This window comes from Salarias fasciatus, chromosome 1, assembly GCF_902148845.1.
Source record: "Salarias fasciatus chromosome 1, fSalaFa1.1, whole genome shotgun sequence".
Taxonomy (NCBI): domain Eukaryota; kingdom Metazoa; phylum Chordata; class Actinopteri; order Blenniiformes; family Blenniidae; genus Salarias; species Salarias fasciatus.
The window spans coordinates 5,727,202-5,751,400 of NC_043745.1; the positions used below are offsets into that span (position 1 = coordinate 5,727,202).

At 45.5% G+C, this 24,199-nt stretch overlaps 1 protein-coding gene across 1 annotated transcript; it reads left to right on the plus strand.

Annotated features, from left to right (window-relative positions):
• On the plus strand, nucleotides 1–23,507 carry LOC115391571 (CD81 protein). The gene is made up of 8 exons (XM_030095847.1): nucleotides 1–169; nucleotides 12,040–12,154; nucleotides 19,835–19,932; nucleotides 20,149–20,223; nucleotides 20,465–20,584; nucleotides 20,748–20,852; nucleotides 21,529–21,612; nucleotides 21,749–23,507. Exons 1-8 carry the CDS (start codon nucleotides 104–106, stop codon nucleotides 21,809–21,811), a joined length of 726 nt encoding a protein of 241 aa, XP_029951707.1. The 5' UTR covers nucleotides 1–103; the 3' UTR covers nucleotides 21,812–23,507.
• Nucleotides 23,508–24,199: the final 692 nt, after the last annotated feature.

The following is a 24,199-nucleotide window of genomic DNA, read 5'->3' on the forward strand; positions in this document are numbered from 1 at the left end:
CGCACGGGCTGGATTCAGGATTTGTGCTCGAGATCCCCGCGGGTTCACGTCTCTGCTGCCGCTGCTGAATAACACACACACACACACCTTCTCACGGACCACCATGGGAGTCGAAGGCTGCACCAAATTCATCAAGTACTTGCTCTTCTTCTTCAACTTCATCTTCTGGGTGAGCAGCGCGCGCGCTTTTCTTACGCATTGTGTGTGTGTGTGTGTGTGTTCACTTTGTTGCGCAGCGCCGCCACCGCGAGCTTGTTTAGGCTGGTCAGATAACGGTGCTCGGTACACGGACGACGGTCCCGTCACACCTCGCTGGGCTACCTCAGAAAAACAACCAGGCGTGTCCCACGAATCAGGGATTCAATAACGAGTCGTGGATTTTATTTCATTTAATTTTAATTTTTACATAACTACGCGTTCACGTTTGGGAATACGGTGGGCAGATCGGAGGTAAACACGACGCGTCCCCCAGGATCTAATCCAGAGTGAAATAGACCGCGGAAAATAATGTCCTCGGCCCGTTAATGAGCAGCCAGCTCCCCGAGTTTGTTTGCTGGGACATGAAACACGCTCCAGTGATTGTAGGTCAGAGATGGGGCGATGTGGAGGAGTGGGTCACGGAGAAGTTGTCAGTTTTACTAGTTTTCTGCTCTTGCTGTGAAGTGCTGCAGCTTCTGGAGAATGGCTTTGTTTGGACTCCGTCCTCCACCCAACTCGTGTGTGTGTGTGTGTGTGTGTGTGTGTGTGTGTGTGTGTGTGTGTGAATGAGTTAGTGAGAGAAGGGGGGGGGGGTGACATGGTGGTTTCCATTTGGTGAGTCAAAGCCCTGTTGGGTAATGGATCATGGAAAGATTTCTGGGTAGTTTCTACTTTCCTTGGTTTCGTCAGAAACTCCTCCTTTTCCACTTCCTTCCACACTCTCATTACAGTTTCACCCGGACTTGTTCTCATTCTGCCGATCAATCAGAAGCACTTCATTGTAAGAGTGTGGTTTTTAATCCTGAGTTAATCAGACACATTGTTTTCTCCAATGGCCTGATGTGCTGTGTGGACAGCGAGTGCCTGGCAGTAGATGTATAGAAAGCAACTAACACACCGTTTACTCAAGTAAACAATCTGCTGAAAACTGTATTGAAAAGTTTTGGTATCAATCGCCATATACACTGGACCATTAGAAAAATAATAAACGCTGTAGTTTGCATGCCAGGCCACTAGATGGTGTTGTGTTTTTGTGATGTGTTTATAGTGTTTCAGAGATGCAAAAGAAAACTTTAAGTTTTCACTTGAAAAAAGTCGTCATATAAGCAGAACCTATTGTAATCTAGCAGATTAAATCAATAAATAGCCAGATACAAACTCCCCCTGCCTGTTCTGGTCTGCAGCCGATGCTAAGCTTTTTAAGTTTTCAGAGGTGTCTCTGAGCACAAGCAGTGATTCCCACCACAATACCTCATCTATTAATCCCGTGAGAGGCCTGTGATTTCTACAGACAGTTTAAAAGGCTCAGTCATTGCTGAGTGAAATCATTCTTGTATTGCGATGACGTCCTGCCTGACACGATGGTGTTGGGATCCATGGAGCATATTCACTGTCCTCCTGTTGGGTCTTGTCTGGATGAATGGGCGGCCCATGCTGTGGGTGAGGGTGAGGTATTCCTCTGCATTATTGCTCCAGACTACTTTTGTAATCATCGGCCGGCGTTCACACGAAGGGGAGGAGGGGGCTGTTTAGTGCCATGGGTGGTCTTTGTGCCTTTGGGCGTGTCTTTCCCGCTGGATGGAGACAGCGGCGGGCCGCCTGCAGCAGCCCCGTCTGCTGCGAGGTGTTGGCCGACAGCTCTGGGCGTCAGCGTTTTTTCACGTGGTCTCAGAAGCTGTTCAAGGACGCTTCATCGTCCCTGTGTCAGAAACCAGCGCAGCCAGTGTGCTGGTTTGTGTGAAACACTGAAGATCTGCTTCAGATTGTCGTTTAGGACTTCATATAAGCAGAGACATTCAGTGCTCGCGGCTACGTTTACAGCGGTGCCATTGCTCAAACTGCTGTGAGTCACAAGTTACCGGTATTTATTCACCACAAGTTGAGACACTTTGTGATGACTGGATGTGCTTCATCTGGAAAAACTCAGTGAAAAATTCAGAGGGATCGGTTCATGTATGGACCCGTCATGTCACCAGCTAATCACGGATTCACTTTGTTTGTGATTCTCTCTGATTTGCAAATGTTGCCAGATTTTTTCAAATCAGAAACACAGTGAGACATTTAATGTATTATAGTTCAGACCAGTTTGTCTGGAGTTCCCATGTTCTCTCTGAGCCTGCGTGGTTGTTCTTTGGCTTCTTTCTGCACTCTCTTTGTGATTTTTACCTTAAATAGATGTACATGTTTGTTTTGAGTGATTCTACCCTGGACTATGATTAGCTCAGTGAAATTAGTTTAGATTAATCTATTTATTTCAGCAGCTGATAGATCTCAATTCTATACTGGCATTAAGATTAACTGGAGGATTTTTGATGTTATTTAAGAAGCTGATTAAGTGCTAAATGCCTCCAAGAAAAGTTTAATGTCCATTTATCCATATTGTTTTTATATACAGCTGGAAATAATGAATTAAAAATTGTCCCGTCACTGTAATACTTTATTAGTAGCTGCTCCATAATGTTAAATCACATTGAAACCTTTTGATCTGCATCTTTGTTATTAAATAAAACATTTTCTGAACTGCTCAGTTTTATCAAATATTAATGAAACTTACAAAATCTTCTTTTTTAGAAAAGCAAACATTCCTTTTTTTGTGTCAAGTCTGTTAATTGGATTTTCACATATAGAAGCAGCAATGACAGTCGTAAAACAATACTATGTTACTGATGTAATTCAAAGAGTACAGCAAACGACCCACAAACCACCCCCAGAGCAAAGAAAAGAAGAAAGAAAAAGAAAACTTTCAGAACAAAAGTACCTGATCAATCCACAGGAATATTACATACTATGCCATCCACATATGATAAAAATGGATTCCAGGTCCTTTCAAATTTACTGGCAGCACCACACAGGGTCAGCCTGATGAAAAGAAAACATTCCTAAAATTTGAATGTCGTCTGTTCAAGCATTAGTGTAACTTTTAGTGTTAATTGTAAAATCAGCTGTACCGTCTTGCCGTGGTTAAATCTCTCACCTCACTGTAAGAATTCCTAGCTAGATTCCAGTGTGTGGATGCCTGTCTGTGTGGAGTTTGCATGTTCTCCCCAGTGGTGATTTGCTCTCCGGAAAAGTGGATATACACTCAGTTTTTGCTTTCTTTTAGTGCAGCAAAGAAATGCCTTTGTTTTTTGGAAATGGCAGCCTCGTCATGACCTCTGATTGGCTCGTCAGCCCTCATGCCGCTTGGAAAACCTACACAGTAACCAATGAAATGGGTGAATGCAGAGAGTCCAAACTGTCACTCCTCGTGTGCTTGGGCCTGTGTTGGCGAAGAGGCCGTGTATCAAGCTGATGGTGAAGGCCTGTGGTTTCCTGCTGTGTGCTTATTGCGTTTCACAACAGATCCCAGTAGCAGTCTGCTGAGGCCAACCAGACTTCAACTTCCTGTCTGAGGAAGAGTGTGTTATCTCATGTGTGGTGTGATGGCTTCATGTACCGCTCATATCTTCACTGAACTTAGTGGTTTCTGGGTATTTGAGCAGTTCGAACTGAACACTCATTTTCCGATAAGTTTGTCTCAAAATGTCGAGGAGAGCGTGTTTCTGGCGTGTCGCGTTGAACCGGATCCGCGGAGTTAAAGAAAGCTCGTCTGAGGGTTTTCCGCTGTTTCACTTCCATATATCTGTCCTCCTGGTGCCCACACGTCGCCAGCCTGCTCCTCCTAATTCCTGATCTGCCCATAGAGGGTTGAGTCACATATTACTCACTGTTTTTATCATTGCTTTGTTTTACTGTCATGAAATGTGGCAAGATTAAACCATCCAAGGCTCAACAGATAATACAGATGTCTTGCAGTCCCTGTTTTTCTTGTCTGTATCTTTTTTATGTTTTTTTTTTTTATTAAATCTTTGATTCAGCCATAGCACCTGAAGACAACTGCAGTCAAAACATGAATGTTTCTTTACCATCTGTGTTCTGCCTAGTCTTTTTCTTTTTTCAAACCAGGTCAGTATGTCATGTTTGTTATCGACATAGGATGGTGTCAGTTTATCGCATTTTTACTGTTAATGATTACTGTAAGGAAGTACAATTTGTTTGTATAGCGCTTTTCACAGAGCAGTCCGTCACAAAGTGCTTCAGAGTGGCAGAGAGTCATATAAAGATCAAGATATAATGATAAAAGATTATATAAACAAAGCTTGATACATAACAGGTCGTATGAAGAGTGCACAGTACATAAGATGAGAGAGAGAAGATATCATATAAACAGTACAGAATACATAGTACAGCCCAGACAATGCTGTCGGTTTGGACAAGAATGCTTTTTGGAACATAAATGTTTTTAAATGTTTTTTGAAAGCATCCACTGAGTCCAGGGAGTGCAAATCTAGAGGAAGTTCGATCCAAAGGCGGAGCGCGGTAGATTGGACCTCTAGTTTTAAACTGTGATCTAGATCCAGTTCCAGTAGTTTCATCCAGTGAGAGAAGGTGACGTGCGACTGATTTGGTGTCGAGATATTTTGGGGTTTCGCTGAATATCTGAGATTCTTAAAGAGTAGCTGTTGTAGTTATTGATCACTTTAATTTGTGGTGACATTTACTCGGTTCTATGTTTAATTCAAAGTTTTTGTTTTTTTCATAGTGATCTAACCCTCAACTTTCCTAAACTTTAGACAGATATTTAAGTGTTGAGACAGATGTTATTTATTTTAATTGCTTCATTATTTACATTGTAAACTGGGCCATGAGCAAAACCGTGCAGCTCCAGCCGACTGATGCGTGAGGAATATGTCTGCTCATCTTAGCGTGGTTGCTATATTTCTGTGAAATCTTTGAAACAGAGCTGAAAAGGGCTCTGATGAAGCAGCATGTGTACGTCCTGCTGTGCTCTGGACAGAAGCGACTCGCTACGCCACCTGGTGTTACAGACAGGTATTGCCAAACCTTCTGTCACGGCGCTCATGATGCCTTCCACATTCGGAGCTCCTTTCTGTGTCTAAAGATAATAAAAGGCCCCGTTAGTTGTTTCACTACTTGTACGCGCAGTGTCGCCTGCGGTCGTGGATTCATGCTGTTCTTGTGTGTGAAACGTGGTGCGGTGTTTTCCGATTCTCTGGAGGAGCTAACGCAGGAGCAGCTGTGGTGGATGTTTTCATACCTGACCGATGCAGCTGTGTTCAGCTGGAAACGTTGTCTCCCGTCATGATTGTGAATATTTTACCTCAAGGGAGATCCTCCGGTTTGAAACACACCCTCCCAGCCTAGCCATGAGTGTGTGGTTGAAATGTGATCAGCGTGTCTTGGTCTCACAAGCAGCCAAACAGCTGCCACTATAATTTGATGAGAAAACACCAAATGACATAAATTCAGCTTATTTGTTGTGTTAAACCAATGAAAAGAGGGACGCTTCTTAGATGATTTGAAGAGGGCAGGAGGAGAGGTGTGTTTTTGTCAGGTGAGACGCTCACAGATGAAATCGTCGGTCTAATTGTAATGATGAGAAAACCAAAATAGGAAAGGCATGCGCAGTGTGGCGGGTGAGTCAGTGTGGGGGTTGGGAGGGGGTTCTCCATGTGGAGTCTTATGGAACTGTAGACCGGACCCCGCCACTCCCACCAACCTCCACCTTCTGCAGCTGTCAGAAATAGACTCTGGTGGGCAAGCTGGCGGGGAAACTTGAGCTGGACCGTCTGACACCAAAATATATGTCAAGCACTTTCGGAGTTCCACATGGTTTTCCCGCTCTTCCTTTGTGTGAAGACTTGCCGGACGTGGGGGCTCGAGCTGGCGTTTATAGCTTCTTATAAGAGTTTGTGGTTCCAAAGTGTTTTCCTGACAACTGCTTTTTATGAGTCCATATATCAGTTCAAGACTCAAAGTTCATGACCTATAAAGGTGCTTCCCTTCAAACATACCGATCACGCTCAGTTCTTATTGTACTGACTCGTTGCCTCGTCTCCTTCATGTTGAATAATTGAGAAAAACAATCAATCAGGTCTCAGTCATCTTCTGCTGTCCTCTCTGAATATTTCCTCTGTGCACCGCAGGGGTCATGCTGGGGGTCGCTCAAGCTTCCGGGCAGAAAGAAAGATTGACTGGCGAATGCTAACTGAGGACAGAGCAAACGGCCTCAGCGTTACTGAAATTTCATGTACTGTTTAAGAAAGGGACTAAATGCATGGCTGCTGAGCTTAGCTTGTAGTTGGTTCAAGGGAAAGACGTCGCAATGACGGCATCAGACTGCCGACACTCGTCTGCTCAGAGTCTCTGTGAGGCAGTGAAGACACTTTTGGGAGTGTGTCACTGGAGTTTTGGAGAAGTTCATTGCAGGGGCAATCGGGAAATGCTCTGAATTTTTTATCGATGATTCTGCAGCTTATTTGCATGAGAACGGACAGAAACTCTTCATGTGAGTGAAGCTGATGCATGTTGAGCTGGCAGGCGGTGCGTTGTGGTTCGGTAGTCAGTCCCACCCCTGACCTGACCTTGACTTGTTCCACCAGAGTTGGGTAAGCATGTACAACTGATAAAAAAAATGGAGTCAACCCAAAATGACCTATTTCAAGTTGTGGCTTGTCTCCAGAAATAGAGGAACCCAAACTAACATTTACAGTATATTTACAGGACAGAGCCGCCCAGTTGATCACAATAAGCCAGAACTACTATTCTAAAAGGGCTTCAGATCAGAACTCTTTCTGATGTGGATTCTTTTAGATTTATGTTTCAGTATCAGCTCTGTGATCAATTTTATTGCTATTGGAAAAACAATAAATAACCAACTGAAATCAATGTGTTTTTTTTCCACAAAACATGTTATTTAAACTTATTTAAATATTGTGTGTATAGGCTTCTTGCCAGCATTTTAATAAGAGAAGAAGAGCTCTATCATCCAGCTTGCAGCTTCACACGCTGATGGTGCCTCCACCGTGCTTCACGGTTGGGTTCCTCGCCGTCTAGTTGCCGTTACCCTCGTCTGGAGGTCACAGTTTTGTTTCCTGGTGCAGTTAACAAAATTAGCTTCAGAAAGTAAATCATTTCTCTGGTAGTGGCTTTGTTTCCTGGTGGTGCGGTTAATGTTTCTGTGTATTTGCACCGTTCTGAAAAACTCTTGTCCATTTTACACATTTTCTTTGTCACGGCACTAATATTTGTGGAGTTTTGTTTCACTGCTTGTTTTGTCTTGGCTCTTATGAAAGGATTTTCCTTTGTATTTAGAGTGGAGAAATTATTTCATATGAGCATGCTAACTGGTCAATCTGCTACACTTTGGGGGGGAAACACACACACACACACACACACACACACACACTGCACACACCCATCCCAGCGGAAACATTTGCTTTCAATAATTTTTTATGGATGGTAGGGGAATACTGCATTGATTTTTATGGGGAGAAATGTTTCAGAAAAGTTTCACTTTGACAGTTTTCGCTTGAAAATGTTCCCGTGTGAACGAGGCCTTCGAATCGGCCGGTCAGAGCAACAATTTAAAGGGGCTGTATCATGCTTTTTTATCTAGTCCAAACCCTAGAAATGGCTCTAACATGGTAATAGTTTATTTTTGGCGCTAAGGAAAAGTAATTTTGTGTAAAATAAAATATTTTCTGGGGCTAATTCTGAAACCCGGAAGAGAAAACGCTCCGTTTCACTGAAAATCCCGCCTCTCCCCCTGTGGACTTTGACTGATAGCGTACTTCAACCAATCAGCGCTTCAAAACAAATACGCTAGCTAGCTTTAGCTCTTTAGCTCTAGCTTCTCCACACGCAAAAACGTCTTTTCCTGTGAGAAACTCACCAAGCGCAGACCCTTCAGACCCTTCAGACCCTTCAGACTCTTGCTCTTGCTTGACTGTTGCTTTCAGACGATGGTCAAAGTTTATCCTCGAAATCGGAGTTACAAAAAGCAGCAACGCTGATTGCCGAGGGCCTGCGGGAGGGGGGCTCAGGGGAGCCGTCTTCACCGTGTGACGTCAACGTGGGAAAACAGAGCGTTTTCACGGGTGTGGGAGGGGCTGCCTCTCCGAGCAGCACAAATACTAGGAAAGCTTAAACACGCAGGCACAAAGGAAAAAAATGCTTTGAGGGTGTTTTCGGTGAGTACATAACTATATAACAAGGTTAAAACATACAAAAGTGAATTTTGCATGATACAGCCCCTTTAAACGTTTTACAGCTGATATTTCAGACATGCTGAAGCTGGTCCCAGAGCTTCTTCCACCCCTCTGGAACACTGATCTCTCTCTGGATGTGAGCTTCTTCGCTCTTTTCATGGAGATCTTTCAATCTGTTTGGGATTTGAATCTTAACAACAGAGAGAACCGTGCATGCATGCTGTAAATGGGGGACATTTCACTCCGTTTTGCACCAGAAGGCATCATAAAAAACGCCATGATGTTAATAGAGTTTGTGTTTTTTATGTCCAATTAGTTCAGGTTCATTGAAAGTGTCATTAAATAAAAGTCAACTCTTTAGAGACGTGTCCGTACCTCCGAGCACCATCAGCCCCTCGATTTCAGGAGTGGTTCAGAGGCCACATACAGCCCAGTTCCATCTTCAGTTGTTCAGACAGGTAATTAAGTGCTACGAGTTATAAGTTTGTGAAACATTTTAACCATTTGCTCGATGGTTTTGTGGGCCTGTTTTGGCTCATGGGCCCTATGTTTCACACCCCTGCTCTGTTTGGATAATAACCCAGTAGAAACGGCTCTTCTTGAGTTGAGAAACTGCTTCAACACGATATAAAACATGTTCATTCAGCGTTCCTCTACAACTGTCAGAGAAGGCAGTGGCTTTATCATTAACTCGTCTATTACTTTCTGATACAGAAGAAGCAGCTGTTATGAGTTTATGAGGCAGGCTTGTGACTCACTGGGAAATTTTACTTGAGCTGAATTATCCTTTCATTATTGGTGAGAATGTTTATTCCTGCTGGATTCACCAAAAATGAGTTTTTACTGCATATTTTCTGTTTGGAGAGTCCCTTGCAGTGGTTTTTATTCTTTTAGCTGTTTTGATTGGCAGAGCCTTCTTAAAACATGTGTATGGTAACTGTTAGTAGCCTTAACGTGGGGAAGTTGTGACACAGTCTCATCCGTGATAGTAACTTGAAAAAGCTGCCTTTTTTTTTTTTTTTTTTTTTTTTACGACAGTGTTGATGTTGAAACTCTCCTTATCATAATGCCTCTGTGGGTTTTGCTTTCTGTGACCTACGGCACACAGGTAATAGTGGCTCCTTAAGAATCAAACATGCCACATTAGTTTCCTTGCAGTAGGTCAGCGTGCGTGTGTGTGTTTGTGTGTGTGTTCAGCTACAAGAAATTCCAATAATCCACTGCTGTTTTCTCGATTACCTTCTCCTCTTATGTAAGAGTAATTCGATGGAGATCGTTTATCCCAAGATTTGAAAACACATTGAGCACCGTCTGGTTTTCACAATCCGTAGATTGTCCCGAGCAGAGAACCACGGGTTATAAATGAAAGGATCTTTATGAATTACCGCATGCCAATCATTTAATCAAATTTAGGTTTTCTTGTGATGCTTCCGGCTTTTTTCCGTGATGGGATCATTATATTTTCAAGCTGAACTGAACGAATCCCGCCGATTTACCGACAACAACAGCCTTTTAGAGGATGATAATGTGTGTGTTCATTCAGCCTGAATGCCATTCGGAGCAGTCCGGGTCTCACACAGACGTTTGAATGTTGGCTGACTTGAGGCCTGCACTGCTCTTCTGGCGATGCCGTGTTTTCACCGTCCTCTTTCACCTCACTTCCCAACTCCCAATCCCGTGTTTTAGTAAGTTTTACCAATGCTAATCACAAGCAGATGTCCCAGCGCCGCCAGTTAACCATCGAGTGACGTTCTTCACTCAGCACAGAGCAGTTAGCAGCGTTCAGCGCTGAGTTTTTCTTCTGAGGAGGAATTTAAAGATGCCGTTGCTCCGTGAGGCGTTCGGTCTGGGAGGCCAAAGTAGCTCATCAAACGCAGCCACTTAGAAGTACTCCAGCTCTCCCCGTGTGTGTGTGTGTGTGTGTGTGTGTGTGTGTGTGTCGTTGCTGCGCTCCTGCCAGTTGTGGTGTTGATCCGGTTGCCCAGCAGCCACTTGCTGTCTCTCTGGAATGGAGCTCAATAAGGGGAGGCGGAGGCAGGGCGGGGTGGTGCTGGAGGAGGAGGAGGAGGAGCTGGTTTTGGTTGAAATCTATTCACAGAGTGTTGCTGTGTCCAAACCAGGCCATCACATGCTTCTTTTTTTGTTTTTATAGATACTTTGAAGCTGTGCTGAAGGGTTGTGGTGATGATAAAGTCCCCGTAAGTCATTTAGCGTTAAATATCGACAGATTGGTGCAATTAAGAGTTGAAATGAAGTGAATTCCTTTGTGTTCTCAACAAACTTGAGCTGTCATGATGGAAATGAAACAATAAACAGAAGTAAGGTCACGTCTGTAATCGAAGATGGGAGACACTGAAACTGACATTTTAGCTTCGTTTTAGCTTACGTCAGCTGTAACCACTGGAGACACTGGCTTTGCACCGCTTTGGGTTCACAGAGCTCACAGTTTGAACATTTTCTGGAAAACTCTGAAAGATTTATTCAGGTTCTCAAGTGTTGACCAGCGTGGGTGGTTTTACTGTCATATTTTAGCATCATGTAAGCCATGTAATCTTTCTTTAGTGAAGTTTGAAGAATTCATACAGTAAATATGTAAAGCAACAATTTCCAAATTCCTTCATTAATTGGACACCAGTGCAAAAGCAATGTGTATTGCTCATGTTTACTTCAGCAAACTGGAATAATTACTTTTTTTTCCTACTTCAGGGCCAAATGGCAAAGTTATGGGATGCTTTCATAAGACTTCTTGTGATCAAGCGCGAGTTTGAGCTGCACATAAAAACATATTTCACCTTCAGAAACCATCAAAAACAGAGCGAGCTTTGGATTGGATTGTGTGTGTGTGTGTGTGAGCTGAGTGATGGACTGCTGACCTGTCAGGAGTGTAACCTGCCCTTCACCCAGTGTCGGCTGGGATCGACTGCAGCCCCCCATGACCCCGCTGAGACAAAGCGCAGGGAGATAATGGCTGGCTGGCTGGAGCCCTGCTCCTCGCCGTGATGGTTAAGGTTGCAGTAAGGGGGAAGGGGAATGCATTATGTCAATGAGCCGGCCCCACAAGAAGTGCTACACAAACATGTGTGGGTGCAGTGGGGGAGGGGAAACCTGCTGAAACAACAGGCCAAATGGGGATTTTCCTGCGTTCATTAAAAGTCCTGAACACGTTTTCCCGTTCGTGATCTATCGGCGGACGATTGGGGACACGATAGGCGGCCGCAATCCAGGGAATTAGTAGAAAACTGGAGGTCTGATCCCGGGTAGATGACTGGGTCGCTCAGCTTCTTCTTTCACTGAGTAATGGCGAATCAATGCAAAGTATGAGCAGAGCTTCTCTGCTAAGTGGCAGTAAATTCTGCCTGGGCTCGACCACCGCGTCACGCCAGCCGTTCATACGGACGTGAGGAAATGCAGGCCTCGCCGTGAGGGAACGCAAAGTCATCCACAAAGACATTTCCCACCTTGACCTTTCGCGGGCTCCTTGTCTCTGGTCTCAGATGAACGGCAGCCTCCCTCCTCATGCTCTGCATGCTTTGTTGTCAGTCTGCTGATTTGATGTGTAAATCTGGGTTCTTTTTGTGTATACCGCATCTATTGTTGGAGAGCTCTTCCCTCTGAAGTGTCGCCCAGTTTCTGCTGTAAAGAGGTGTACTATGGGGGTAAATCAGGGATGTCAAACATAAGCTGCTGCTTTTAAACTCCGATTATGAGGAGAAATGTTATTTTGCAGTCATTTTGAGGCCTTTGTCCTAACAATGAATGTAATAGAGGACTCTTGTGTTCTGTGTTGCAGCTTGCCGGAGGTGTAATCCTGGGCGTGGCGCTGTGGTTGAGACATGACCCGAAGACCAGCAACCTGCTGGTACTGGAGTTGGATGGCGCTCACGCCCCCAGCACTTTCTACATCAGTACGTATCATCCACCGCTCTCCGTGTGCTGCGTATCTCAGGAACACACTCTGTGCTGTCTCAGCATACTTGAAGACAATCTGTTGATTTATTCAAATGTTCTCTGAGGTATCGATGCTTCTATTGAACCACCTTATTGATTGGTTCGTTCTGTTACCATCCGTATTTCAATACCGCTAAAAACTGTGTGACTTATGTTCACTGCTTTTTCATCTGTGGCCTATTCAGCTCAGTTTCTGTTTCTCCGAAGCCTCTCCGAGTCGCAGTCGTCTCTCAACCTGCTCCGTTGCCCGTCCACCAAAATCAAAAGTGAAAGTCGAATTGCGGCATCCCAGTGTGGCCAAGAAGCTGAAAATAGAAAGAGTGGTTGAACCACAGCAGGTGGATTTCAGCAGCTGCTGCTCATGTACTGCTGAGGATATTCTTCAGATATTATTATTATTATTCATCTCTCAGAGACAAACAGAAAAACCTCCTGATCATTACTTAACTCCCTCTCATCATTTGGTGGAAGTTTAGAGGAAAACTTTCATATCATCAGCGTGAATCCTGGATTCATGGGAGTCACAGATCCTTTGATTCACATGGACCCATAAAACTCTAAAAACAAAACAGTAAAGCTCTATTTAGAAACTCAGATTTTGATCATTTTGTCAGACAATTAAATACATAGCTATCCTATCAGCTTTGAAGCACACGGCTGTTTATTAACTTCTCCCCTGTAACGATTGACTCCAGGTTTCGGCTCTCTGCAGGTTAGTGTTTCTGCTTCTAGCTGTGAATATTCCCAAAATGCAAACCCAGACGCTGCAGCGACTCATTCTCATGGGAATTAAACTCAAATATTTTTACTCTTGACTTCTGGAGTTAGGTGACTTATCTGGTCGCTTACACATTTCTTCTGAGCTTGTGCAAGTCAGAAATTGCAAAACGTGTGATTTTTAGCTAATTTCACAATTTTACAATTGACTCTTGTTGACATAAAGATGTAAATTTAAGTCTTTGAGTTGGGAAAGTGTTGATAATGGGCTTCAACAGCTTTCCATGGTCAAAATTCAGTTGTGTGTTTGTAAGTTTTGCTTTTAAACCTCACTGATCATTTGATGCTGTTGGAGATACTCAGAGTATCATGACTGCCTGGGAAGAATGAAGGATTGACCACATTTGATCAAAAGTCTGGGAAGGAGTAAATAATCTGCGGCCAGTGCTTTTGCACAACACAGGAAACTGTCATTAACCAAAAAGCTACTATCCAGTATTAAAATAAGATTACACGGTACACTAAAAAGGTTTTGAACCCTTGAGATCGCTCTGCTCTTAGCTCTCAGACTCTGAGGTTTGTGTAATCGAAACTGAAAGTAAAATGCAGCCTCTCAAATTTCACCAACGACTGACTGAAAAATTACAAGCTATTATTAGACAACATGCAGATGCGATAACCTGCAGTACGGCAGTGGACGGTCCGACACATGGTCTGACTTTTTACTTTCAAATCAAAGTTAATGAAACTAGCTGGTGTAAAGTGACGACTGCAGAAGCAGATGGAGCCTCTGATACTGCACCTTTTATTAAAATTACTCTTTTATTGTGTGTGTGTGTGTGTGTGTGTGTGTGTGTGTGTGTGTATATATATATATGCCCCAAAAAATGAAAAGGAAACATGGTTGTTTTCACTCAGGGATCAGTACATTTCTAGATTTATAGAAGATCACTATCAGTACTGGATAAGTCTCAGCTGATAGGCCTCCTCAAACGGATAGCTGTCTTTGGTTGCAGCATTTAATAACAGGGCCTCATAAAGTATTAATTAATAATATAAGTAGATCTTCCTGCGTCTGTAAGGATCTGTTGATATAGTTCGATAAAGTAGAGTAAAGGTTGAGCTTTTATGATTAAGTTAATACATTTTTCACACTGTATTTATTTAAAGATAAGAGCACATTCGGTGCCAGTGTTGGTCTGTACCGGCATGCGAGTCTGAAGAAGCCACGCCCACAGGACCTTCGCTGTGCGGCTGCAAAAAGGTGGAAGGTGTAAACAAATCAATACACAATGCTACGATAAGCCAGATCTTACTCCCAGCAGATCAAAGATAATGCATCAGAAATGGAAAGTGGGACTTTTCACTTCTCATCATAAGGTTTTTGCTCGTTGACGTTCCGTTCACCTGCAGTCTTTGACTGTCCCGGTTTGGACTGACGTCGCCTCCCTGGAAAAGTGTGGCGTTCCAGATAATCCCAGCAGTGGCAGTGAGGAGACAGAATGGATGCATATGATGCTGCTCTGCTCTGCCCGAGTATGAATAAAGACAGTGTGAGTCGGCGGCCGCAGGCCACACAGCAGAGCTTTATGTAAACCTCATTGACATGATGAAAGGACTTGTGAAGGCTAAAGAAAACAGCAGTAAAACTCTGTCTAAACTGACATGTCACACTGCTCGCAGCCATGTTGAGAACTGAGCCTCTGACTCTTCGGATGTCCCGAGTTTACCTCCTCTGTGCAGACCTGAAGGCAGCGCGCTCTTTATTACTTCTACTGCTCAGAAGACGCTTTGGGTTTTTCCCTCCGCTCTTTAAACACCTCCCACTTGAATGTGTGACTCACATCTGAACAAATCAGTCTGAGGCCGGTCAGATTGTCCTGTTGACACGAAGGCTGAATGAAGCGATCGCATTGAAGCGCACCGGTGATAACCTCCCATTCAGTCCGGCTGGAACATCCAGCTGTTTATATGAGCAGACGTGCTCGGCGACCAGCGTCACCCTCAGTCTGCCGAAAGCAGAACCGTTTTTTGACTTTCGTGTTCATTTGTCCTCGCTTCGTCTTCTGTGCTTCTGACTCCTGAAATGTGTCGCGCTGGTATGAAAGGGCTGAATGAACCTCATCGAATCAGATTCTCCTGATGGGCGCTTTTGCATGAAGCATTTCGACTGTAAACACAGCTACCGCTGCTGGCTCACAGTGGGCGCCGCCGCCGTAGGAGTGACTCCAGTCATTGTGATTCTGAAGTTGATTACATGAAAAGCAGCTTCCTGATGTTTCCGCCTTGTTGGGGTCTCTCAGTGCTGCGCTGGGCCGGGAAACCCTGACGATACGAACCAGAAGGGACGTGAGCAGAGCGGGAGATTCCCCTGACAGCACCATGCAAATGTGGAACAGATTGTGAGGCAAAAGTTTCCGACTTGTGGTGGAATTCACACCGCGGCGGTGGGAGCAGAGAGCGGCCGAGCCCGCTGGGAGGGGAGCGCGTGCTGGGAGGGTTCGACTCCACCTCGCCCAGATCGGCAGCTGCTCGTGACCCGGGCTAACAGACATCCACGGGTCGTCATATGACTGTTTTTAAAAAAAGAAAGCCACTCCCACACAAGGCGTCGGCGCCGTGACAGCAGCCCCAGTCATTTCCTCTGTGACTCATCCACTGTTTCACTAGGAAGAAGGGAAAGACAGATAAAAGTGGGGATTACAGGAAAGTACAGAATCGGAGCGGTGATGGAGCCTCAGAAGACATGGAGGGCTTGTTTGGATGGGTGTCATCTTCCGACGCAGCATAGCTGTGGCTTCAGGAGGGAAACGGCCTCAGTGGCCGGAGAGGATCCACCGAGGGACTTTCTCTAAAACACCATTACATAAAGCCTCTCTCTCATTCCCGAGCAGGGGAGAGAAACTTTGTTGGTATCGGAAAGAATTCCTCACTGGCCCTCCCTCCTCCTCTTCCTCCTCCTCCTCCTCCTCCTCCTCCTCCTCCTCCTCGCCAGCCCCACCCCTCTTTTTCCCCTGTGTTTGAGGTTTTTCTTTTCCTTCCCTCCACACTGTTTCTTCCTACTGTCGCTCCCCCTCCAGCTTCACCATCTGGTTGTGGTTTAGGTTGGAGTCGCCTTGAGTCTCCTTGCTTTTCCCTTTTGTCCCGTGTGCCTCTTTTCTATGTTGGCCCCGTTTCTTTTCTCAACCTCTCACATTCTGTTGCCTCCTCCCTTTTGACTTCTCTGCACAACACTGAAATCAGTTTTTTGGAGCTCTCGTTTAGTCATTTCCTTTTTTTCTTTTGTTTTCTTCCTTTTTTTTTTTTTTTGGTTTGCTTTTTCGGCTAATCAGCCACCAGTTTCTTCTGGGTTACATAACGGTTTGGAGACTGGAAACTGTTCTGACAGCTGTTATCGGAATCGTGTCCAACATGTCACTCGAAATGTTGACATTTTTAATTAGAAACGACACGAGTCGCTCTGTAGGGTGCGCCAGAAAACGAATGAGGTTTTTTAAGAGAAGGAAGCCGAAGTTCTGTGATCAAAGCATTCATCAGGTTTGCTGAAAACCTGAAATAAGTGGTTCGTACGTGAGGTTCTTGTGTCGATGGTTACAAGCAGAAGCATGATGTCGCGACCTGACGATGTCGCCTTTCTTCTGAAAAGTGCTAAAAACTGCGTCGGAGCAGGGAAGTGGGTCCGGCGGTGGTGAGACGCGGGGCCAGGGTCCGCCCAGAGCCTCCTCTGCTCCAAACACAAATAGCCTCTGTAGTCGGGGAAACAAGCATGTGTGGCAGCTGTCGCCCAGTCTCTGAGCGAGCACATGACAGCACAGTTGTGTTCACGTCAACTGAGTGTGTGTGTGTGTGTGTGTGTGTGTGTGTGTGTGTGAACGGTCTCCCAATGGTCAGCGATGCGTGTTCAGCAGCGCAAGATCCAGAAAACAGCCGTGTGGTTGATCTGAAAGAACGAAAGAAGAAGTAGGTGATTCACAGCGCAGTAGAACTTGGAAAGCCTTTTAGCGTTTCCCATAAAGCTCATTTCCACTGCATTTGTCCCGGTCTGAAGTCAGAGTTTCCTCACATGGCTGCTTTACAGTATCGATAATAAACCACCAAAATATACCAGGGAACAGGAAGCAGCCCACAGGAGACTTCATTGTATAAAAGACAATCGTCGGATGACTTCGGTGGAGGAACCAAAACCATCTGGATAAAATGTTAAAGGTTACCTTTACCTTCCACTATGGCTGCTTTAGAAGTCAGTTTGTGTTTCCGATGGGGGGATCTCCACCTCGGATGTCTCTTTCCTTGTTGTGCTGTCAGATCGTATGAGTGCTACAGCAACGCAGCGTACTTAAATCGCTCCTCAATGCATCACCATCCTACTGAAACCCTCATCCATCATGACGTGACTCTGAACCCGGAGTGATGGATGAGATGAGAGGCAGCAGCGTTATGCAGGTAATGGCACCCAGAGAAAGAGGGGAAAATAAAAACGAGCATCTGAAAAGTGCTTTTCTGACTTCACGTGTCCATGAGGCTCAGAAAGAAGAGTGCATTCCTCCGATGATACCGTCACGCTGTGGTTCTATTACCACGCCTTGCTGCGATTGATATGCAGCGACCATATCAAAACTATATAATCTGAAGATTACCAAGACACACGGCTGAGCAACCCGTTCTGTACTGTCAGAAGCTCTTTGAGTTCTTCAAGTCCACCATGACGATCTCCTGCACTGAGACCATTCTGATCATGTATGCGTTCATGCTTGACTGTGTAGTTCTTTTATTTTTTTTTATTATGCAACAAATTAAAGAGTGAGTGAGAAGCACAAGGGACACTCCTGAGTTTCCCAATGATTTTTTTTTGTTGTTGAAACGATTGACTTTAGCCACAGTGTGCATGTGCATGTGCACGTACTATTCATTTCAGGAAGTTTACCCAATTCAGAGCGAGATGGCTTCTCTCTGACAGTCGTTGACTGAACCAAAGTTTACCGCATTTCATCGGGAGTCAGTAAAAACATTTGCTTAATTTTCCTGTAAATTTATTCTTTTTCTGAAGTATTTTGAACTTACAGACCTGATTTAACCCCGTCTGTAGCATAGCTAAACATGACCAGTTTAAACTATGTTGATTGATTGAGTCATCGTGAGTCATTACTGCCACCTTGTGGGTAAAACATACATTTACTGAGAAATTAATGTTTTCTACCTTTTTTTAAAAAAGCAAAGTTTATAGAAATGTCTCCTGTGCTTTTTTTTTTAAGTTCCCGTTACTCAGATTGTTCAGTTTGTCTTCTTTTGCCATTTGTTGCCCTTTAACTCTGAGATTAATGCGGCCGTGTTTGTAAAAGCGAAGGTCTCGGCGTCCAGAAGCTCCTCTTCAGCTCCAGGGAGCTTGATGGATCGGAGCAGACGCTGCACATAATGGAAGAGAACCCATGAGAAAATTAAATTAAAACACAGGAAAAGACATTTAACTAAATGGAATTGCTGAGGCCATAATTATGAATGAGAAAATGCATTACGTGGAAGGGACAGATCGGTGGCAGAGTGCCAGGACGAGGGGAGAGATGGAGATAGCGGAGCATCGGGGAGGACGGGGCCGGCCGCAGAGCTGCGGTACCAGACATGGAGGGAGCTCTTGTTAGCATATTGATTTCTAAATTACCCTGAGTTGTGTGGCTCTGAGAGCCAGAGAGAAATGGAGGGATAGGGTGTACAAAGTACAGGAGCAGTTAGTGGTCTGTAATCAAATTACGTCTGAGCCGACGGGCAGAAGCGATGGCTCTGGAGCTGAGCGCCGAGCGGCACTCCCAGCATGCTGGAGCGCCGAGGGAGGGAGCAGACATCAATACACCAGATAGCTGGACCGCTAGGAAAACTCACAAGACGGGTGGAGCGCTCCGGAGCGCCTGCCGCCCTCTGATACGTCGTCCTGACAGCGGCAGCCGTCAGAGTGGTCCCGGTGAGCAGCCGGTCCGTGAGGAGAGGCGAGCTCCAGTCGGCCAATCACACGCCGAGCACGGTTGCTATGAGAGGGGAAGGAAGAAAGTCACAGAGACATCAAAACAGATCTGCAAGCGCCTTGGTTCTCCACGTCACAGGCCGGAGGAGAAAAGTTAGGCTCGCACACTAAACCATCTTTTGTCGGTCTGGCAGTCGCACCCACCGCAAGGCAAATGTTGAAAAACTGGTTCATGTTTGTATCTTTAATTCGTCTGGACTCCGTGCATCAGTATTTCCCTGTATGTGGGCCACTGCCGGCTTCTGGAGGTAAATACTGGGACTTGTGTCAGATAGAAACACTTGACCTGCTCCGCCCCAGGACCGTCTGCAGTGCAATCCCATCGTCGTCTGTCGGAGTCTGAATTCAGCAGGAATGAAAAGAGCTTCACTGGTACCGACCGCAGGATGCAGCAGACAAAGAGAGAAATGAGCAAATAGGAAGAAGGAAGCAGTAAACCCCTGAAGGATCTGTGTGTTATCGCAGCGCTTTATGCAGTGTCACTGAGGAACAAGACTTCAGTTGACACATTTCCCCCTTTCTCGGTGCACGTCCGCCATGTTCAGCCGAGCCGGACGAGCGTCTGGAGGGTGAAACGTGGACGTTTCTGCAGCGGCTGTGAGGACGCAAACAGCACAGATCCCAGATAGTGTCCTGGAATATGGAGGAGAGGCTTTGTTTATTAAAGAGCAACATTTACTGAAAGGTGACTCACACAGGCCTGCTGGCATACAAACAAAGCTGTGCCACCTGCTGGTGATCAGATGGTACTGCCTGCATGTTGAAGTGGGGTGGGGCAGAGCTTTAAGTGGTCTATCTTCTTGTAAAAGCAGCTCTTATTAACCTAAATGACCCTCAGACGCGGATTAAATGAGAGTGTGAGCTCTCCTCGGTTAACCCTGTGTTTTCTGCGTGCTTGCGTCCGCAGGCGTCCACATCCTGATTGCCGTCGGCGCGGTGATGATGGTGGTGGGCTTCCTGGGCTGCTACGGGGCCATTCAGGAGTCTCAGTGTCTGTTGGGAACGGTGAGTCACAGTCGCACCCACACACCCCTGCCGGAGCGTCGAGCCTCGGCTCGCGTTGCAGAGCGCCTCATCATGTGGATCAGAGAGCCAGTCAAGACAGACGTTAACGGGACGGGACTGAGGGGAAGCTCCACAAGACGCCTTCGGATCCATGAAACACACTCAGTCTGCGCTCCGGACCCCCCTCACTGACCTGCTGCCTCGCTCTTCCTGCAGTTCTTCGCCTGTCTCGTCATCCTGTTCGCCTGTGAGGTCGCTGCTGGGATCTGGGGCTACATGCACAGAGACACTGTAAGACCACACACACACACACACACACACACACACACACACACACACACACACACACATACACTATGTAGTAATTAGCACACCCATCTACAGCCCCTCTTTTAAGAACAATGATTTATTTAGCATAATTTTTAGGAAATGTTCTGCTCAACCTGGATCTGCCTTCTATATTCTAATTTCCTCCCAGGGTTGGAGCTTCTACCGGCTCAGTTTGAACACTTTCCTTTGGTTTGTGTTTCAGGTTTCCCGGGAGATGATAAACTTCTATGACTCGGTGTACGACCAGGCCATAAAAGACACCATCACTGACTCAGAAAAGAAGAAAGCTGTTGCGTCCGTCCTCAAAGTCTTCCATGAGACGGTATGGGAAATAATCTGACACGGATCGCCTCCATCTGTAGGAAGAGGAGGAAGTGTTTTGCGCTTTCTTCCTGAAGGATCAGGAGGCTGAATTGTAGCGTCGCCTGTCGAAGTGGAAAAGCAGCAGAACTTGTTGGTGTTGACTGAGTTTGGTTGTGTTTCAGCTGAGCTGCTGTGGTAAAGGACAGGGGACCAGCTTCGTCACACTCCTGACAGACCGCCTGGGGATGACAGACCTCTGCCCCAGCCAGGGAGCCTCCATCATGACTGTAATCTCACACACACACACACACACACACACACACACACACACACACACACACACACACACACACACACACACACAGAATTTGGCTCAAACCCCTTGATCTGTGGTGAATTTTCATGGTTTCACAGTTTCAGTGTGAAGAGCATGAGTCGTTAACACCACACTGCCACCGTGAGGCCAAACTGGACATTACACCCACCTGTCAGCACTTTTTTACACGAATCTCTTTGAACTTTGTTAAATGTCAGCATTTCACCACATAGCAGCCACTGATGAAAATATGTTACACATATTTCACCCAATGTCCAGAAGTGATTGTTTTCACAGATAATGGATCATTTGAAACACATTTGAATCAAGTAATGATTGAAAGTATTCTATTTTTGATTGATTTCAAGGTGAAATCATAACAGTGTGTGCATGTTGTCAGAAATCAGCACATTCAGTCAGTCTGCCAGTTGAGTACAGTCTTCTCTTTATCGCATTAAAACTTCCAGTGCGGTCGATCGATGGGTCGGCACGTTTTGTGCTACCATAATGCCACACAAAGTGCTTGAAAGAGAAAATAAATGTGCTCCCACAACAGCCGAGCTCCTCCGCTCTCAGACTTGACGACTGCCTCTGATGTAGACCGAGCGGGAAGTGATGCTCCTCTCTGCTTGTTTTTCTCTTTCCAGAACTGCCACAACCGTATTCAGGAGCTGTTCTCAGATAAGATTTATGTGATCGGTATCGTCGCTCTGGCGGTCGCAGTTATCATGGTGAGAGCATGTGTTTTGAACACAGTGTGATATTTCACTGACTGTCAGATTAACGACGAGAGCGCAGTTCATGCAGCAGATCCACTAAAATCATCTCTGGGACGAATGAGTCACGGTGAAAATGTGTGTGTTTCAGATCTTCGAGATGATTTTCAGCATGGTGCTGTGCTGCGGGATCCGCAACAGTCCGGTGTACTAAAGCTGGGAGCGCCCCGCCTCCCTCATTACTAATGGAAGGATGAGCGCGCAGCGTTCTGCCTCCTCTTTCCTCTCTGTTTTGTTTTTGTTTAATTTCTTTTATAACCAGGAATGTCACATATATTGCTTGCTGGATTTAGTCAGCTTTTTACCAACATTGTAACCATCCTCCACTCAGCATTTTATCACACGGTCCATGACTGGGTTGCGTTCCTCACACATGATGCATAGTAGAGCAGTGCGATGGTTGCCTGATATGTAGATATTGTATCACACTGTCACACGTCGGTTCCACCCACCAGTCCAGGTGCTGTAATCCTTTAGTGATTGATTAGTTGTTTTCCCGCCTCCATGGTCTTATATCCTTATTTTATGGATGATATTTCACTGTTTTCTGTATAAACTTGTATATAAATATATGTTGACAGTGCTTTATGTCTGCCTGAGCATGGATATTGTATTACATGAGACCCTTCTCCTGTATTTCCCCTGTATTCTGTGCCTGTCCGTCTCGCTCTTGATCTACCCCGATGAAGATGATGATGATGATCGACCTCGCCTCGCCTCGCCGCATAGAATGACGACTCATCGAGTTCGGATCATTGTCAAGGTTCACGATATTCAGAGGCAGGAGAGAGTCTGAGAGTTTTCCACATGAATCGGTCGTAGAATCGCCTGATCTGGTTCACCTCACGGCTCCGCAGCACCGCTTCCTTTCTTAGACTTAGATGGAAATATTGTTTTTTGAAAATAAGTAAAATCAGCTAAAATGGCTCTGAAGTCTCAAACTATTTGAAAAGTTGAACTGAAATGAGTAAAACTACAGGTCCCACTTCTGGTTCTTGTTTGGTCAGCATTTAAAAGTTACAGCGTGAAGGTTAGAAAAAGTGGCTGACGTGATGTTCGTGCGTCAGATCAGGTTTTCTGGTGGACTCGTGTGGGAAGCGGAGACCTCTCTCTCTCTGCCTCTGGAGGTGATCCGTCTGAAAGCTGGAACCAAAGTCAGCCGTGTGGCGTCTGGATGGACGTGGTCGTTTGAGCCTGCTGTTTGAACCTCGTGCGTTGGGCGGCGGCGGCGGCGGCTCAGAGCCGCGATCGCCTCCCTCCAGTCGGAGCAGCTCGTATGGGAAGTGCCTTCCAGAGGAGCTTCCGGTTACGCTGACGCTCTCTGATTGTGGGTCGCCTTATCCGGTTGAGCGCCGCTCTGAGCCGAGCTGACCTCCGACCTTCACCTGAACGTTTTCTCCACTGACACTGTTGTATTATTTCAATTTTTTTTTTCTTTTAGAGCAAAAGTTTTCTAAGTGTGAAGTTTCTGCTACTTTCCTGTTTTATAAAATGTCAGTCACATCTCATCAAGAGTTTCAGAGGGATGTGAATTGCGTTTCCATGGTTACGGATGTATTCAGGTAAAGACCTCTTCCCGTCCCTCTCAAACTCCTGACGGTAGCAGAATCTTCCGCCGACTGTCCACATCGAACCACGCCGTCTGGTCTCGCCCTCCACGTACCCGCTCGCCTTGCTAACGCCTGAGAACGCAGCCGAGGAGCAGCGTTGTCGTCCGGCTCTCATGTATTGTACTAATGAAAATAATGAAGGTTGTAGAAAAAAAAAACAAATGATGTTATGCCTTTTTTCTCTTTGTATCGTGATACGTGTGTCTGGTACGTCATCAGAGGAGTCTGGACGGAGGCCGGGAGGGGGGTAAAGATTTGGTGGCAGTGCCGTGGGAGGGGGAAGGGAGGCGGGGTCGGTCCGATCCGATCCGGGGTCCGGGGTCCGGGCCCCACGCTGTGCTGCTTCCACAGCTGCCTTTTCAAACGCATAACTGACACTCTGAACCACTGCCACTGAAATCTCCGCCCCGCTCCACTCGTAGACCTTGGTTTGCCCAAATATAAAGGGATTAAATGTATTTTACAAATAACTGGCTGGTCTTCTGTTTTATCCGTGGAAAGTCAGATGAGATGGGATGAAAGTCGTACGACGTAAAAGTCAATATGGAATCAGTCAAACCAACGATAATGCTTCTGCTGGGAAACCACTCGGTCCAACAGAGAAAAACCACATTTACTGGACTGGAGTCATTAAAGAAGATCTTAGGTTTTAATGGGAAAGAAAAAAAACATGCCGCAGACGAGCAGAGTCATTCAAACACTTAAACTTTTAACTGCAAATACTATGAACTTTAATGTTTTCAGTTAAACTTCTTGGAAATCCATGACTTAAAGGAACAGGGCCGGTTCAGGATCCACATGCACCTGTTTTCACCCTGAGGGGTCTGCACCGGTTAAAAAACTGCCTTGGTAACTTTGACATTTAAACTTCAATTTAAAAGAACACTCAGGTCTTAGTGTTGTATTTTATTACTAGGCTTAATGAAATTGTT

Excerpts from the sequence above, each read along its gene's own strand:
- LOC115391571 (XM_030095847.1), top strand. The coding sequence starts at position 104 with ATGGGAGTCGAAGGCTGCACCAAATTCATCAAGTACTTGCTCTTCTTC. Across the intron at positions 170-12,039 it reads TCTTCAACTTCATCTTCTGG|CTTGCCGGAGGTGTAATCCT; the intron begins GTGAGCAGCGCG and ends TCTGTGTTGCAG. Across the intron at positions 19,933-20,148 it reads CTCAGTGTCTGTTGGGAACG|TTCTTCGCCTGTCTCGTCAT; the intron begins GTGAGTCACAGT and ends CTCTTCCTGCAG.